Here is a 16,451-nt window from a genome sequence, read left to right as displayed (position 1 = left end):
CATGGGTTAGCACATCCTATGGGAATGTGACTGGAATGCATGAGTGACAGGTCCCATTCGCAAAGGTCGGATATGTACAGTATGTGGTTGGTGGACAGTTCTTGTTCCACTGCCATGACACACACACACACACACACACACACACACACACACACAAACACACGTATATGTGTGTGTGTATATATATATACGTAAATATATGTGTATATAACCTATAACATCATTCATCATACAGTAGACATCTTTTCTACAAAGCTGTTGCAGTACAGAAACAGCTTGGAGAAAAGCTGGAGTGTGCAAGCTGTGCAGCAAGGGGGAGACATTTACTACACAATTTTAATCTGTTCTGTGTCGTGAACGTGAACAATGTTGAAATCAAATCACACAACATCAACACATCTGGTTCATAAGAGATGAATGATAGAACAAACAAAGTATCATTCATACATTCATTCATTCATCTTCTATACCCGCTTATTCCTATTCAGGGTCACGGGGGTCTGCTGGAGCCTCTCCCAGCTGTCTTAGGGCGAAGGCAGGGTGACACCCTGGACAAGTCGCCAGTTCATCGCAGGGGCACATAGAGACAAACAACCATTCACACTCACATGCACACCTAGGGACAATTTAGAGTGTTCAATTGACCTCACATGCATGTTTTTGGAGTGTGGGAGGAAGCCGGAGAACCCGGAGAGAACCCACGCAGACACAGGGAGAACATGCAAACTCCACACAGAAAGGTCCCAGGTCCGGGCCCCGGAACAAACAAAGTATATAGCGGAAATTGTTGACGTTTTACCCGTCGAACTTCGACCTTCTGGTAGCTGTGAGACTTTTAGCTTTGTCTACCAATGAGTTGCGTGAACAACCTCACTACTGTATGTTTTTCGTATTGTTTAATCTGGGTAAATTCAGTGTTGTGTGACACTTCTGAAGAGATAACATCATCAAAGTTAAATGCAGTAATATGTATGTTGTGATGGTGTTCTACTTGGCAAACTAGATAACTAGCATCTATACAGCTCTCATTCTTCTGTAGCTTTCTGCTCATTCTGACAATAGGTTTTGCAAATAATAATCTTTCAGCCACATAATGCATTTGATTCAAGACAGCTGAGACCCTGGGACAGACCGTACATTCCTTTTTCATTGGCTTTGCAATAATTGTCTCTCAGAAAGCTGGGGCCCTTCTAAATTGTAGGTTTGCTGCAGTCAGCTTTTTGTTATGACTGAATGTTGGTATCATACATGCATTTGCCATCATTTTGTTTTGTCAGGTGTCCTTCACATTCATTCTCTGCAACAAACATCTTGACTACGCTTTCAAATTTGATATACTGGCGATATGTAAGAAAGATTATTCACCTTTACTGATTTTCATATCGTAAAACCTTTCTGGTCTCCTCAATGGTGACATCGGTTATGCTGACAAAACAAACACATTCAAAGCAAGATGGATTTATAAAAATAACCTTTAATATAAACTATTCACAAAGAGCAAATGTACAAATCAAAACACATTGATTGAAACAAAGTAATCATGTTAAAAAAAATCAATTAACATGGTCAAGTGAGTTAATATCCTCGCAATTATTTAAAGCATAAGTCATAAATAGGACTGTAAATAAATTATCAATCTTTTTCTCTGCCTACATCATCCTTGGTGAGCAGGTTGTCGTAACTTATTTCTGTGTTTGACGTCTACTTCTTCCATTTGCAGCTGTAAGGAGAGAGAGATGGGAATAATGGAGATTTCTTCAGATGTTGGTATCATGTATTAAATCAAGAACAAAGGAACCTTCAACACCTTCCCTCCTTGAACTCCTCCTTGAGGAGACTACAGTATGATGGATGATTTACTGCTTCCTGATGTGGTGGAATTTTCTTCACAGTTTCTATTCCACTTTCTTCCAAGCTAATTCAAAATTCACAGATGCACATGCGCATCTAATTAGATTTTTCATGCATGAGAGTTATACCTGCAGGACGCTTGATCAAGCGTTGATGTCTGTGGGCGCAGAGGGAGGAGTTAAGATAACAGCGATGCAGCCGGGGCTGGAGGGTTGGCACAGGGCGGGAAATACAATCACAGCGCTCCACGTCTATCTCACAGTCAGGCATCCACGAGCTGGGTGGGAAATCTAATGGAAGGTAAGAATGGAGCATTTATGGCTGTTTCACGCAATGACAATGACTTTGTAGGTATGTTGCACACACACACACACACACACACACACACACACACACACACACACACACACACACATACCAGGTAGACTGGAAGGATATGGTATGCATCTGTCTGTTGAACAATCCCAAATCAGCCCACTCGCACACAGTCGTCTGGAGTCCTCTGATAGATGGCCATTTGGAGAACAGCTGCCAATCAACCAAAGACATAACAACATTAAATGTTAGCGTTGACTTGTATAACATTTTGTAATAGACTTTGTTTGAAAAAAAATAACGCTGGAGACTCACCCACTGCTCCTATGAGGCTGAGCATTTCGTCGTATAATAGCAGGCTCCATACATTTACACTCTGTATGATTTGCTACTTTTATGAGCACTGGTTCTGGTACAAATCTGAATGGGATGACACTGAGGACCTACAGCGTACAGAAGCACACTAATGCAGTACATATCGTAACTGTAGTGTGCAGTTGTATTGCTCCTGGGCTTACAAAATAATGTGTCTTAAAGGGGGGGAAAAAAAAGTAATTATGTATTGTTGACTCACAGTTTTATTGACATAGACAGAGGTTGTGTTCCTGCAGGAGACACCCTCCTGATTACAGCAGCCACTGCACCTGCAGGTAGGACAAGAAATGAGTGAAAATAATCAGGATTGTCGGAGCTCTTTCCTAATTTGGGAAGCTGACACTGATTAAAAGGCCAAATTATAATTTGGAAAATCTTTACCACAGATTTATGCAGTTTATATGAATGCTATTGTCACCTGTATCTGACACTGTGCAAAATTAGGTCAAAAGAAAATCACAAATACATTGCATTGTAATGATTAACCATTAATAGCACATCATCATGAATTGAATTAAATAATCAATGATAACAAACAAAAAAACAAACCCAGTGTATTCGTATCAGTCCAGCCTCTCCTTCAGTGACAAGACATCTCAATATATTGAAAACTAGTGTGCTGTGACCCTGTTCACATTCTGTTTCACTGTGAGTGTGAATTTGGATGTCAAATGGCTTAAGAAAGCCGTAAGGTTGTGGCTTTGGAACACAGGGTCTAATCACAGAGCCTGCATGCCGAGCAGTGTTGAACAAACCTGTAGACAGACACGCAGGGTGGCTTGAAAAACATTGAGGGGTCCGTGCCGAGCTCCTTTGCCACGTCAACGCATGTCTCCCTGGGCATGCACTGCGTCCGCTGCCACTCTTCGTCGATGGCTGGAATTCGAGATGAGACAATACTCAGCACCATGGCAACACGCTAATATGAGAGAAGCAGGCGCTGGTACGTGGCTTGTTCAACCTTTCAGTATCTCCAGGCTGTAAGATTCGGCAGCGTAGCGTGTGGAGCGGTGGGAGCCGAGTGAGGTCGGAGACGAGGGGTTGTCGGGCTGCTGCAGTCGCAGGCGACACTTCCACAACTTCCAGTCCGGAAAGTCTGCCAACCTCAGCAGCTCCTCCAGGCTGGAAGCTGAGCGAACCTTCTTCTCCCACTGCTTCAACACCTGAAGATACAGGTGAGCAGTCAGCCTTTACTAATGCGTCACTCAATCATTTATTGTTGAATTGTAACAACAGTTTTACCATTTGGTGTACCAATAGTCTCTCTCTTAGTTAAAAAAGAATGAATAGGTTATATTTGTTACTATACGCGAACAGCTCTTCTGCGGTAGAAAACAGTCTAGTGAGATCGTCATTGACAATCATTTCAAAATAAGAAATATTTAACGTGGAAGCTGTTTTTTCAGAAAAGTAAATCACCAGTGTTGACTGCAGATAAATGCTGAAGGACGAGCAATGGCACTGGGTGCAACATTGAATATTCCATGAACGGAGGTCTGTTCAGTCAGTGTTTGCGTTCATGTTAGCTTACAGTGAGAAACGCTTGTTGGCTTCTAGGCCAAACATGCCCTTGTACATACCGTCTGCTTTTTTCAGGGCATTAAACCAGGCAATTTACACTGGACTTTATGGGGATACATTATTTAGAGATAATAATTAAAATGGGCAACCTCATCATTTCCAGTCATTTGATAATGATTTGTAGCAAATTGCTAAACTGTTCTCTGAATGGAACTCACTCTGAAAAATTCACTTTTAAACATAGACTCACCAAAGCACAACTACAGGAATGACATTACCAACACTTCACATGTTCTGTTTGTTATATGATGTGGCTAATGCCTAATGCACTTGCATTTAAAGCCCTTGATCAGTAATGCAAGCACCAGTGATATATTTTTAATGGGAACTGGTTTAATTTTTCATGGATTTTTTTTTTTTATGTACTTCAAAGAGTAACCCCTCTAATGCAATGTAAAGAGCAACTCTTTGAAAATGATGCCACTATTTTCAAGGAGTGTTTATTACAGACTAGAGCAATCTTTCAGGCAAAATGTACACACACACACACACACACACACACACACACACACACACACACACACACACACACACACACACACACACACACACACACACACCACCTTGCTGTCCTGATTGTTGCCAGTGCATCTTTTCATTTTTACAGTTTGTGGTTCACATTCATAAATTCCACATTTAATCTACCAAGTGACAAAGTGAACATTGCTCGCTGAAGCACAAGGACACAATGAAATGATGCATCAAGGGCCCAACAGGTTTGGCTTACACCTGCTATCAGCCAGCCGGCCAAGAGAAAGGGAAAATCACAAGCATCCATGCTGACGTTGAAAAAGATAAGTAAGCGGCTCCTTTTTAATTGAGAGATCAATCTTCTAAAGGAAATCATGAAACTATTTCTCACTCTCCTGAAGATGTTGAACGTATGAAAGATCCCACAATGACAAAAAACTGATTGCAAGCAGAATAAATTACATCCCTGTTTGATAAAGAATCAAACTGCAGAGAAACATCAGCACAGAATCTAAAAGGATTTCCTACTTTCAAGATTGGAATTTGTGCACTTGTCTTGTTGGAAATATGAGTGAAAAGATGAAATTATGGAATGATCAAGAGCCAATTTAATGTGGGAAATCCAAGTGTGATACTAGACGGAAATTTTACAAGTGGGTGTAGACACACTGTCAGCCATGAGTTACTGTCTTCAAAATGTTTGCTTAATTTCCTTTGGGCAGCAGCAATGATCTGAGCCCTCTGATGTGTTCAGTGTGCTGCAGAACAGAGGGTGGGGCTGGCTGGTTATGGGGCTGCTTCGACCAAAAACAAGGGAAACAATTGAAAATAGGAAAGTTTCCCCCAACCACAATTTCTAACAGGGTTGAAACGCAGTAATGAGAAACAGAAAGAGAGAGTGATGTTAAAGCAGGAGAAGGGATGATTGGAAGGGAAACAAAATCAGTTGAAGTGAACATGGCAAAGAATAAGGGTGTTGCACTCTTCAATAAACACTGACAAAGTTATTTTTGATGTGTAGGTATTATCTGTGAGTGAGATATCGAACAGAAAGACAACATTCACACAAATTCATGCCAAATTGAAATTGTAAATCAGTTAGAAAAGCAAGCGTTCCCTCCAGACACATCGATACGTTACGTACATGCAGCACTTACCATACTTCCTGTGTCCCTGTGCATGCTGTGACCCATGTTTATCCAAGTCAGCTCCACCACCAAAGTCACCAAGTACGAGATACTGCAAAGTGTCTGCTTCATCGTCGCCTCTGTTCCTGGGATCACTCAGCACAACAGACTTGTCTGCTTTTTACTGCTGCTGAGAACACTGAGAGACGGCTGCCTCTGAGACTGCCAGAGCAGCTGAGTTCTCCAGACCAATCACACACACACACACACACACGCACACACACACACACACACACACACACACACACACACACACACACAATCTCAACCGTGCAGTTGTAAGATCTGTGCTACCTGCACAGAGACAACTGCACTCTGTGTGTGTGTGTGTGTGTGTGTGTGCGTGTGTGTGTGTGCGTGCACACGCGTGTGAGTGTGTCCAAGCCAGATGTAACCTCTCACGATGACCTAGACACCCACCAGCCTAATGGAGGAGACTAAAGAGGCTTTAAAACATGCACCTCTCACTGTTGAGGCTTTGATGCAAAACCCAACATGCCTATTAAATAAAAAGCAAGAACACATGAAACTAGAAAATCAGCACATTCTCTATAGACAGCATGCATAAAATATTAAATACATAAATAAAGATCTTTTCTGTCTTTTGTGTCTTGGGTCTTCAATCACAGACTTCATCAACGTACGTAATGATCTAAACTTCTCACAAAGTATTGGAGAAAAGTCTGTGGGCTGACACCTCAAAGTTGCCTCTTTATATTCTTATATATTCTCGCTTTTTTTTTGTAAATGTCAGTTTGTCAAGTGATCGAGTCCTCTGCCAGTTCTAAAGCCATATCAGTGTCTTTTCCTCTGGAGCTGCCAAAACCCACGCAGTCAAAGAGCCAGAACACGTGTTTTAAATGTGAACCAGACCCCGTCAACGTGTGAAAGGAAAAAAAGGCACCTCCCTGTCCCACTGCCACCCCACCCACTCCTCCAATGAACATAGCAATGTTACACAGTGCAAATGTGCATCAGCAACTTTGATTTTTATTGTAGTCTTAAATTAAAAACAGATGAAGTCAAAAGAAATATTGCAACGAGGCCCATACGTATCACTTTGATTAAGATTATGCAACATAAGAAGAAGTAATGTCTTATTTTAAGGCAGCCGTATGTTCATTGTGCATATTCTGCAATAAAATACATCTAGATTATCTTTTACATGTCTATGTTACTGTGACAGCTCAACTTTACCAAGTATGTGCAAGACAAAACTTTGTCAAACCTACAGTTTGGAAGTAATAACAGCATCAAAAGTAAGCCAAACGCTTTTCACCAAATACAGAGTGGGATATGTGTTCTTCAGAAAGTGTCTCTGATCTTTGACCTCCAGTTTATGGCCCTTTCAAAGCCATTTCTGCCAGACTTGTAGTCCAGGATGGCCTGTTTGATCTCTTCCTCTGTGGTCATCACAAATGGACCTAAGGGACAGTCACAGCATTGTCCTTCGTTCTCTGAACTTCTAGTTTTGACAACTGAAACTTTTCTTGTTGAAAAGATTGTCAATAGGTGTGCGTGAGTGTGAATGGTGGGAACACTGAAAACAAGTTGGGAATGATCACCAGTGACGTACCACGTTGCACCACAGGTTCTTTGATTGGCTCTCCGGCGATCAGCACAAAGTGAGAGGTTTCAGAACCCTGAGGAGGGAGCGAGATGCAAAGTACTCGTCAAAAAAACAAAAAACAAAAACATCCCCAAGTTGACAAAAGACACGAGAGAGCCTGTAGTATTGAAGAGAACAACTGTGGGGTGACTATCACCTGGAAATAAACACGCTGGGCATGTTTCGCCAGCTGTATAACCTGCCTCATAATGCAGGTGTAAAAGAACAATGACATAGAAGTGGTTCTACAAAGCCAAAGCAGTGCATGTACTGAAAACTGCCATGGAAAGACGTGGCAATAACATTATGCTGATGACTGATGATTGTTTTAGACATGAAACACTCTGACTAACAAAAGCATTATCATGTTTAACGATCCTAAAACGTGAAACTCGACAGGGAAGTTTGACAATGGGAGGTTTTGTTCTCTTTGTTCTCACCTTGTTTTGAACCTTGATAGCATCTCCATCTCCAAACACCACGGTGTGATGGGCCTCTACCTTCTGCTGTTCTTCATCCAGCCCTTTGAATGATGCATAAGAACACAGCTGACCAGACATAACTTGTGATCTTCTTACCGTCTCTTACAATAAAGATCATTGTGTTGTGGATATAACGGAAAATATTATCCTTTTTATGGACGTATTATCTGAAATGACGTGATGCCATTTCAATTGTCCAGTACTAGTAGGCTGGGAAGGAATTGGGTCTCCCGACCAACAATCACTCATACTTACACCTACAGACAATTCAGGGTTCTCAATAACCTTGGATTGTGGATGGACGACTCACACAAAACAGCCTTAGCCTGGGAACCAAAGCAGCATGTTTTTTTTTTGTTGTGAGGTCAGATTTCTAACCTAAGATGGATACGCACTCCGTGTGGAGAAAGTGAAACATTTTTACTTGTGATGGCATGCGTTCACGAGTGTCAGCTGGTTCAGATTTGGCAAGACTGCCCATACACTGTGAGACTTTAGTTTGCATAATGTCTTTAATCAAAGTAGATTTAACTGTGAAAACATCTGACAGCAATTACAACGAGAATAAAAATTACATTATTATGAGATTCTATGGAAGAATATTAAATGAGGACTTTGGATTGAAAACAACTCAATTGTGGAAAAAAACTGCCTAAAAACTTTTTTTTCATCCCATGCAAGTGCAATTATTTTATTTTGTTTGTGGGGTAGAGGAACGGATAAGAACACTCCAAACATTATCACACCAATGTTACTTTGTTTAAATATTCGAAAATGAAATACAAAATGATTTATGAAAAAAGAAAAGGGAACCAAGGTTGAAACCAAGGTTGCAGCACAGTTTTACAATGGACATACAATGTGGGATTCGAAAATTCAGTTACACTTGGCACAATATTAAACTGAACACACACACACACACACACACACACACACACAGATAGAGAGAGAGAGAGGGAGCGAGAGAGAGTGAGAGAGAGAGGGAGAGAGAGAGAGAGAGAGAGAGAGGGCAGCAGACGAAGTACAGTCTTATCGTTCTTATGAAAAGATCAAATAGAAAAAAACACGAGTGAGGCGAAACTTACCGACATAAATGGATCCTGATAGAGTGTAGATGAATGCAGTCCAACCTGTCAATCATTGAAGATTATTTGTGCATGGTCGACATTCACAGAGCAAAGCTACAAGCTAAAGTAAAATACTACTTCTTTTCCTTCTGGCTGTTGCCCTCGAGTGACCATGCCGAGCCTGGAGGCACTGGGCACCATCTTTACAGTATTTGGTATGACCCGGCATGGGCTTGAACCCACAACCTACCAGTCTCAGGGCGGACACTCTACCGCTAGACCACTGAGCTGGTCTCGACGATATTCTGAAATCCCAAGAAGAGGACCCGCTAAAATGCTTAAAAGGTGAAGTTTTGCTTTGGTTTTCCTACCCAGTGAACAGCTCTTTCGTATACACATATAGCAAGGGTCTTGCTCACAGGGGGTCATCATCTTACAATGCCATGTTTGTAAGGCATCCATTACAAGAAATAATTCCTCCTTCCTTCCAAGGCTGTGAAAATAGGCTAAAAAAAAAGGTCGGACTTATGTAAGTCTTGTGTTCATATGTGTCCCTCTTCTTACCTGAGGGAACTGGCTGCAAGTGCTGGGCTGCGGGCTGCAGTTTTAAATCCAGGTACATGGTTGGTGTCCTTGTGAAGACTTTAGACTGGAGAGACATATAATATTCTGCTGTAAACATTTAGACAGCCTTATATTCAAAAAGACTTGAGGCTCTAATTGCTGCTAAAGGTGAATCAACAAGGAAACGAGAAAAGACTGTAAATACTTAAGTACATGTGATTTCTAGCAAATGATCTCAAAACTTTTTCACATTGTCATTATGAGGTGTTGACTGTAGAATTTTGAGGAAAAAGAAGTAAACCAATTTTTGCATGAGGCTGTAACATAAAATGTGTGTAAAAAGTTATTTAGACTATGTATATACAAAGGTGTGTACATAGAGGTGTAAAGTTGACCTTGTCTGCTTACTGAACTGAAAAATAGAAGCCTAATGGGGAAAAAAATGTAGTTGGATTGAGGGAAAACATGTGCTTTCAAAAAAGTTCATTGACCTGAGGAAAAGTGTTTAAATGTAAACTTCAGCTTGCTTTGTCTCCTGACCTGGAGTAACCTTTACACAAACACACACAAAGAGTCTGCTTCTTATTTGCTGTCCTGACTACCAGACTCCCCTGACAACCACACAGGTTAACAGTGCGGCTGACACGCTTTCTCACACACAATACAATCACAACAAGTGCCACATTTTTTGTCATCACTTGCCGACATTTCCTTTGACATGAAGCCATCCAATAAATGGAGAATCACCTTCACTCCTAAAGCCTCTCCAGAGATCACACTGACTGCAACTCCTTCCTGGTGACGTTTGGGAATCTGCGAACCTTTCAGTTCCTGGTACATTGGTTCGATGGCCTTGTCCCGCCGTGAGAGATTCACCCACAGCTGCAAGCCCACCACTGGCTCCTCGGACACAGGCATCTCAGCATGGACCACCCCCTTCCCTGCAGTCATCCACTGGAAGACAAAAAGACAAAAAAGTCAGACAAGACTTCAACTCTCCTGAAGATGCAAATGTTACTCCGCTAACTCAGCCAACTCAAACTCAACAACTGCTTTAGGAATGTCTGAAAACCTGTGTAGGTCATTCTCCGACCTCTAGTTATCTGCTTTTTTTGTGTGGTGGCACCATTGGATCAGTTTTGACCTATACTGCTCTTGTGTTTCACAGTAAAAATGTGATGCATCATCGTTTATTTGTGTAACATAAAGTGCTGTGACACAGAACAGAAGACATAAAAGGTTGACAATACAAGTTCTAATGACTGCCGAGCTGTGTGCATGTGTGTGTGTGTGTGTGCGCATCTAGACATCCACCAATGTCTAGATGCCCCTTACTGGGGAACAGCTCAGCACTTTCCTTCCTAGCAACACATCCCACATGTGAGAGAATGACCCACATTAGAATGACGAGAGTCACCACTTTTCAAAACAAACAGCAAACCCTGAGACTTTTATTCAGGGCTGGGGAAAAAAAGAGGGAACACGATATGATGCAAAAGTAAACTGCACGTTGCACAATACCTGTTGTAACATTTGTGTGAAAACTAAGATTTCTTTTTTTTTTCCAAAATAGAAAACAAATTGTAACTGGAATAATAGACAAGTTCAACTTTTATAACAAATGAATAATAAAATAAAAGGACACAGCATGCAGGCACTGACTACAACACAAGGCAGCCAGAACAGAAAATCAAGCTTGAGAGCATGGTTCATATTTCAGGTTGGAGGCTCACATTGTCCTTAAATAAACCAAATGCTGAGGACAAATGATTATTTACTGACTGAAATTATATAAACCTAAATTAATAATTCATCTTTCGCTGCGCCTCACCCCCCCATGGTTATTGTCAGTTGCCTGGGAAGCCTTCACTGCCACTTTATTAGCACGGAATGTCAACTTGGAGCGAAAAAGGTCACATAGGTAACTGGCAAGCTTGTGTGTGTGTGTGTGTGTGTGTGTGTGTGTGTGTCAGGGGTTGAGCGAATGAGCGCTGCAATATAAAATCTGACCACTAGATGACACAATTTTTCACACCCCACCCTGAACTGTTCGAGGCAGTTTTTAGACTTTATGACTGTTAGTTAACACCTCTGAAGAAAAGTTATATATTTATTATTTAGTGATCATCTGTTCTCTAGTTGTTACTCAATTCAGAGGCTGCACAGTTTGAATTAGAAGGCATTGACCTATTGCACTTTGAAGAACTGATTAAGTTGAAATGCTGCCTCTTTTGTCATATTCATTCAGTCTTCTGGAAATGATTTCTTTATGAAACATTGCTAGATATTTTGCTGTACCTGCAGATCTCCGGGGTTTAATCTTCCTGTGTGGCCACAGAAGTCTTCATGGGCAATGGCGCCCTCTAAAACATACGTTACCTGTCAAAGGACAAAAACAAAAATTGTAAAACTAGGCACCTTTACAATCTTTTTGAAGCTTGAATAAAATGTCACATTCAAAGTGTGTTTATTTTATTGTTTCACAGAAGTGCTTCTTTGAAATAAAAGCACAAGTGCATGTGCTTTTAAAACCTCGGTGGTCAGACCGGACAGGAAGGGCCGAGGGGTCCAGAGTTCAGAGGTGAACATCTGCCTGAGGGGGAAATCTCAGGCCCCTGAAGTGAGCTGCTTGTGATCTGTCTGTACAGCTGTGTGATTTCAAACGTCTTGTGAATGTGGCCAAACACACATACCGAAAGGCATGCTGGGATTGTACCCTTGTCCTATCCAGACGCATGGGGAGATTGAAGCCGCCGCTGCCAAATCAAATATACTTTGTGGATTGTCTGGAAATCTGAGGACACTATGATTATTCCCCTCGTCAGTCCAATGTATCATTTACCGCTTATGGTAGCACAGAACTGCTGAATGATATCTGACTCACGTGGCAAGTCAACTCAGCGCTATCAAAACTATTGAAGCTCAAAACAATAATAAAAAGAAAAAACATCACAATTTGTTGCAATTACATGCTGTAATCACAACACACAACAAATTATTTTAAACATTTCTGTAGTGATTATATGCTCTTTTTTTTTAATTTAATCATCTAATTTACGATTTCTGTTTGATTAATAGTCGAGAAATTGACAAAAAAAAAAGGGGCAAAACACTCGCAGGGAGAAAAACAGTAATATGACACCTTGACTTTACTTGTTTATGTGGAACAAAACCACATGCAAATAAGAAGCAGCAAGGGTATTTCTGCTCTTTCAAAATAGGGGCTTTTTGACTGTTTCAATGAGATGAACTAATTCTGTGCTTTTCTGTGCTAAACCAGTTGACATAAACAATGAATGAACTAACATTAATTAGTAAGATTAACGTCTTAACTATTGAAATCTCGTAAGCGCCAGGTCTGAATAAGCATAAATCAGTAAGAAGCACACAAGTAAAGACAGAAGAAGAAACCGGAAGCGTAAAACAAAACAAAACAAAACAAACGACACGGAAGTGCGGAAATTCATGGACGATTTAACTCGCATCTAAACTACTCAGACGAGTCACGATGCAGCAACAGCAAAACTCAAGACTTCAGAACTTCAGAACACCAGAGAAGAGTGAGTTCTGCCTCGTACAAGAAGGCACATGATGCTTCGATGCTTGTGAACAGAGTTTCCCATGTCAGTGGAGCAATATGAGGAGCTTTTTGTGTAATGTTGACTTGCGCACCATGCGAGGAATAGGACAGATTACCGGGAGCACGTTGATGTCTGACGTAAATAGCGGGCACAATATTATAATGTGTCGCCGTCATCTGAGTCAGTGAGCGCGTGACCCAAGTGACGTGGGGTCCGAGCGCTTTCAGCGCGCATTGGCTCGTTGGCTCACAATTCCACTGCAGCGTTAATCGGTGATAAGAATCGAACTCGAAACGAACTTAAAATGGCAATAGAAGGGCTAATAACACGCGGGAATGTATGTATATAAAATCCGATTAAGGGGGTACATAAAAACCGTCCCAAACGATGACAGGGAAAACCTCACTGTGTTGAAATAATCGCAGGTTATCGCAGGGTGTGCTGGCGCCATCTAGTGCACAACATCCTATCGTGTTTAGTGGGGTCCTTCCCAGTAAGAACACATTCTGGAAACTAAATAACCAAAAAGAGGTTAAACATACACACAGAAAATAATACTGTATGAATCCATAACAACGTGGAGTACAATAGCCAAATATGCCTGATATTGGAAATAATAATAATAATAATAATAATAATAATGATAATGATGATAATAATAATAATAATAATAATAATAATAATAATAATGATGATGATGATGATGATGATGATGATGATGATGATGATGATGATGATGATGATAATAATAATAATAATAATAATAATAATAATAATAATATAAACCCGAAGATGACACACTTGTAGCAGATAGTTCTATTCATATTCGCTGCCTTTCTTCTTGCAGTGAAAAAATTAAACTGGGACATCAGATTAGTATTTTATCACTGTTATGACTTTCTTTTTTCACTCAATGACTGCTGGATTTTTGTCATAATTATAAAAAGCAAGTTTATGTAAATTATACCTAGTCACTCATTAAATGCACTAAATTCTGTATGTTTTTAATCTGACTTGAAAGCAGTCTTCGTTAAACAAGAGCCCTTGTAGGGCACTGTTAGGTAGCAGCAAATGGAGATCCTTTAAATGAGCAAAATCAATCAATAAATCAATTATTATTTCTCTCCCAAAACTAAATAACATTACATTCATATGGACAAAGCAGTGTAATGATCAATAAAGCAAAAACCATAGAGTTACAATCAAGCACTGACCGTCTCAAATCCTCTGTGAGGATGGTCTGGAAATCCTGCTGGCTTGCTTACTTTGAACTCATCCAACATCAGGAAAGGATCCAGATTTCTGAGCTAAAAGCAAAATAAATAAATAAAAGAAATGTACAGTGCTCTGTCAATAACTACGGCTGGAGTTTATGTGAAAGTTGACTCTTAAGGCAATCACAGATGACTTTAGAAGAAACAAGACAAAAAATACAAGCGTGTGAATGAAAAGGAGCCAAGTGGAAGACTGAGGTAACGAGGTGCAGAAATAAACAAGCTGGAGGATTTTAAGTACTTGGGGTCAACCATCGAGAGCAGCAGAAGAATGTAAAATGGAGGTGTAGAAGTGTGTAACATAGGTTGGAATAGGTGGATTAAAAAATGGTCTGGATTTGTACAGAGGAGGGAAGGAAATGAAGGACGCTAAGGTTGGAAGAGCAGGAGGCCTACAGGAAGACCAGAGAGGAAATTTATGGATGCAATGAAAAGAGAAGAGAGTTAGAAGAGGGCAGATGATTGGGTGTGACAAGGCCTGAAGGGAACAGCCAGAAGAAGAACAAGAAATTTGGCGACTTACCTCCTGTCTACCGATGCTCCTGCGAACACGAGCACCCACTCCCTCAGATTGTTCTACGCTGAGAACACATTTTTCCACTCTCCTTACACTCATGGTTCTACTAAAGGTAAACTTGCCAGTGCAAAAATAAAGTATGATCCCTTCAGTTTTTATACCTCATTCAAATGTTTTTTTTTAAGCAACAGATGCTTTTTTTTGGTGGCAAAGATTCAAGATTGAAGAAAAAGAAAAATATTTTATAAGAAGGGATATTTTAAACACTATGCATTTTTCATATCTTGCATAGGATGGGAGGAAGCAACCACAAACCTGTAAAAAAGCACAGAATTTTTGAGGGGTTTACTGGTCATGAAGAAGACTTCACACTTTTATTTTCAGCCTCTAAGTCACCCCTTAAAACGCAACATATCCACTGACGCACTCATCCTACTTTTATTACATATCACATTAAAAACTACATTAAAAGTACTTATCATTATTCCCATATGCATTATATTTATCATTGTCAAACTGCATATATATTATATGCTTTGTTTCTGTGGTGTGAGTTGGCAGCATCCCTTGCAAAAAAAAAATGTTGAGCAAAATGTAAAGGTGTGAAAGGCAACTGGACTGGTTTAGCGAGCCAATAACCAGTCCAGTTAACTGCCTTTGACTTCACCTTCAAGATCAGCCCAAACGAAGCAATAATGGCAACATTTTGCCAGCTGAATATAACTGAAGTAATGCTGTTTGGGTCACCTGAGGCTGTGGTAACGGCGAGAGCGAGGCGGCAGCAGCAGCAGCAGCAGCAGCTGCAGCGGAGGGATCAGCTGACCGCTCAGCTGAACACATCAGCTGATTGCCAGGAAGTACTGAAAAACGGTGGCTCGGCTCTTTTCCTCTATCGACAATGATCGCCGGAGAAAGGCCCCCTGTCTAGTTGGAATGACATCGACGTCGCTGTTGTGTGTGCACAGGCTCGCCGTAGTTAACAAAACATGTGCGAAGGTTACTTTTATTAGACGTGATCGCAAGTGGCAGCATTTCAGTTTGTGGAGGAGCTGGAAGTTGAAGCAACAGCGCGCTGTCGTCGATGAAATGGCAGTGTGAAAATACGATCACCTACCTGCGAGCGCAAGAACACCTGCCGGGAGGAAGCAATGCTTGTACTCGTTTTTTTTTTGTTTTTTTTTTTAAATGATTGTGTATTGTCGTTTCCCACTATGGCGGTATATACTGCTGGTTTGTGTCGAGCCCTCGCATATCCAGGGAGGAGGATTAGCCTCGAGCCGGAAGTGCAAGGGGGCGTGGTTAACGCGGAGCTCAGGAGGCCTTGAAATAAAAAGCAACCCGTTGTTAAAAAAAAAAAAAAAAAAAAAAAGGAAATAAATAAAGTAATGATGGATTTTCGAAGGCGGGGCCCGGGACAATATGAGACACCTGCATATTAAATAATATCAGGTATTTTATTATCAGCCAGCAGAGTCTGTTTACTCACTGCACCCTAAACAGATTTGTGTATACACTACAGGACACATACAAACTATTGCATGTGACAATACAGTGTTGTGTGATACCACTGAAGTGAT

General features: G+C 40.8%; 2 protein-coding genes across 3 annotated transcripts; both read right to left on the bottom strand.

Moving 5' to 3' along the window:
* Positions 1–1,454: 1,454 nt before the first annotated feature.
* Positions 1,455–6,663, bottom strand: vegfd (vascular endothelial growth factor D). The gene is made up of 8 exons (XM_076048326.1): positions 5,751–6,663; positions 3,503–3,704; positions 3,297–3,417; positions 2,741–2,810; positions 2,482–2,609; positions 2,270–2,379; positions 1,980–2,141; positions 1,455–1,720 (listed from the first exon to the last, which is right to left on the bottom strand). Exons 1-8 carry the CDS (start codon positions 5,850–5,852, stop codon positions 1,683–1,685), a joined length of 933 nt encoding a protein of 310 aa, XP_075904441.1. The 5' UTR covers positions 5,853–6,663; the 3' UTR covers positions 1,455–1,682.
* Positions 6,664–6,752: 89 nt separating this feature from the next.
* pir (pirin) lies at positions 6,753–16,044 on the bottom strand. 2 transcript variants are annotated; one of them, XM_076048336.1, is made up of 10 exons: positions 15,989–16,044; positions 14,881–15,189; positions 14,298–14,390; positions 11,801–11,881; positions 10,250–10,456; positions 9,503–9,587; positions 8,957–9,001; positions 7,830–7,912; positions 7,357–7,423; positions 6,753–7,204 (listed from the first exon to the last, which is right to left on the bottom strand). In XM_076048336.1, the coding sequence occupies exons 2-10, from the start codon at positions 14,971–14,973 to the stop codon at positions 7,086–7,088; spliced, it is 873 nt and encodes a 290-aa protein (XP_075904451.1). In that variant the 5' UTR covers positions 14,974–15,189; positions 15,989–16,044; the 3' UTR covers positions 6,753–7,085. The 2 variants fall into 2 exon arrangements, with proteins under 2 accessions (XP_075904451.1, XP_075904460.1); XM_076048345.1 differs by having other exon boundaries at positions 14,881–14,977; positions 15,989–16,035.
* Between the last annotated feature and the right edge of the window lie 407 nt (positions 16,045–16,451).

The sequence above is a fragment of the Nelusetta ayraudi genome, unplaced genomic scaffold, assembly GCF_046127955.1.
Source record: "Nelusetta ayraudi isolate G7.1 ecotype Tasmania unplaced genomic scaffold, CSIRO-AGI_Nayr_v1 ptg000005l, whole genome shotgun sequence".
Lineage (NCBI taxonomy): Eukaryota > Metazoa > Chordata > Actinopteri > Tetraodontiformes > Monacanthidae > Nelusetta > Nelusetta ayraudi.
The sequence above is the reverse complement of the archived record's forward strand: the minus strand, read 5'-3'. Positions and strand labels throughout refer to the sequence as shown.

Excerpts from the sequence above, each read along its gene's own strand:
- vegfd (XM_076048326.1), bottom strand. The coding sequence starts at position 5,852 with ATGAAGCAGACACTTTGCAGTATCTCGTACTTGGTGACTTTGGTGGTG. Across the intron at positions 3,705-5,750 it reads ACAGGGACACAGGAAGTATG|GTGTTGAAGCAGTGGGAGAA; the intron begins GTAAGTGCTGCA and ends CTGTATCTTCAG. Across the intron at positions 2,142-2,269 it reads ATATCCTTCCAGTCTACCTG|ATTTCCCACCCAGCTCGTGG; the intron begins GTATGTGTGTGT and ends ACCTTCCATTAG.
- pir (XM_076048336.1), bottom strand. The coding sequence starts at position 14,973 with ATGAGTGTAAGGAGAGTGGAAAAATGTGTTCTCAGCGTAGAACAATCT. Across the intron at positions 11,882-14,297 it reads CTCACAGAGGATTTGAGACG|GTAACGTATGTTTTAGAGGG; the intron begins GTCAGTGCTTGA and ends GTCCTTTGACAG. Across the intron at positions 10,457-11,800 it reads TAAACCCCGGAGATCTGCAG|TGGATGACTGCAGGGAAGGG; the intron begins GTACAGCAAAAT and ends TTTGTCTTCCAG.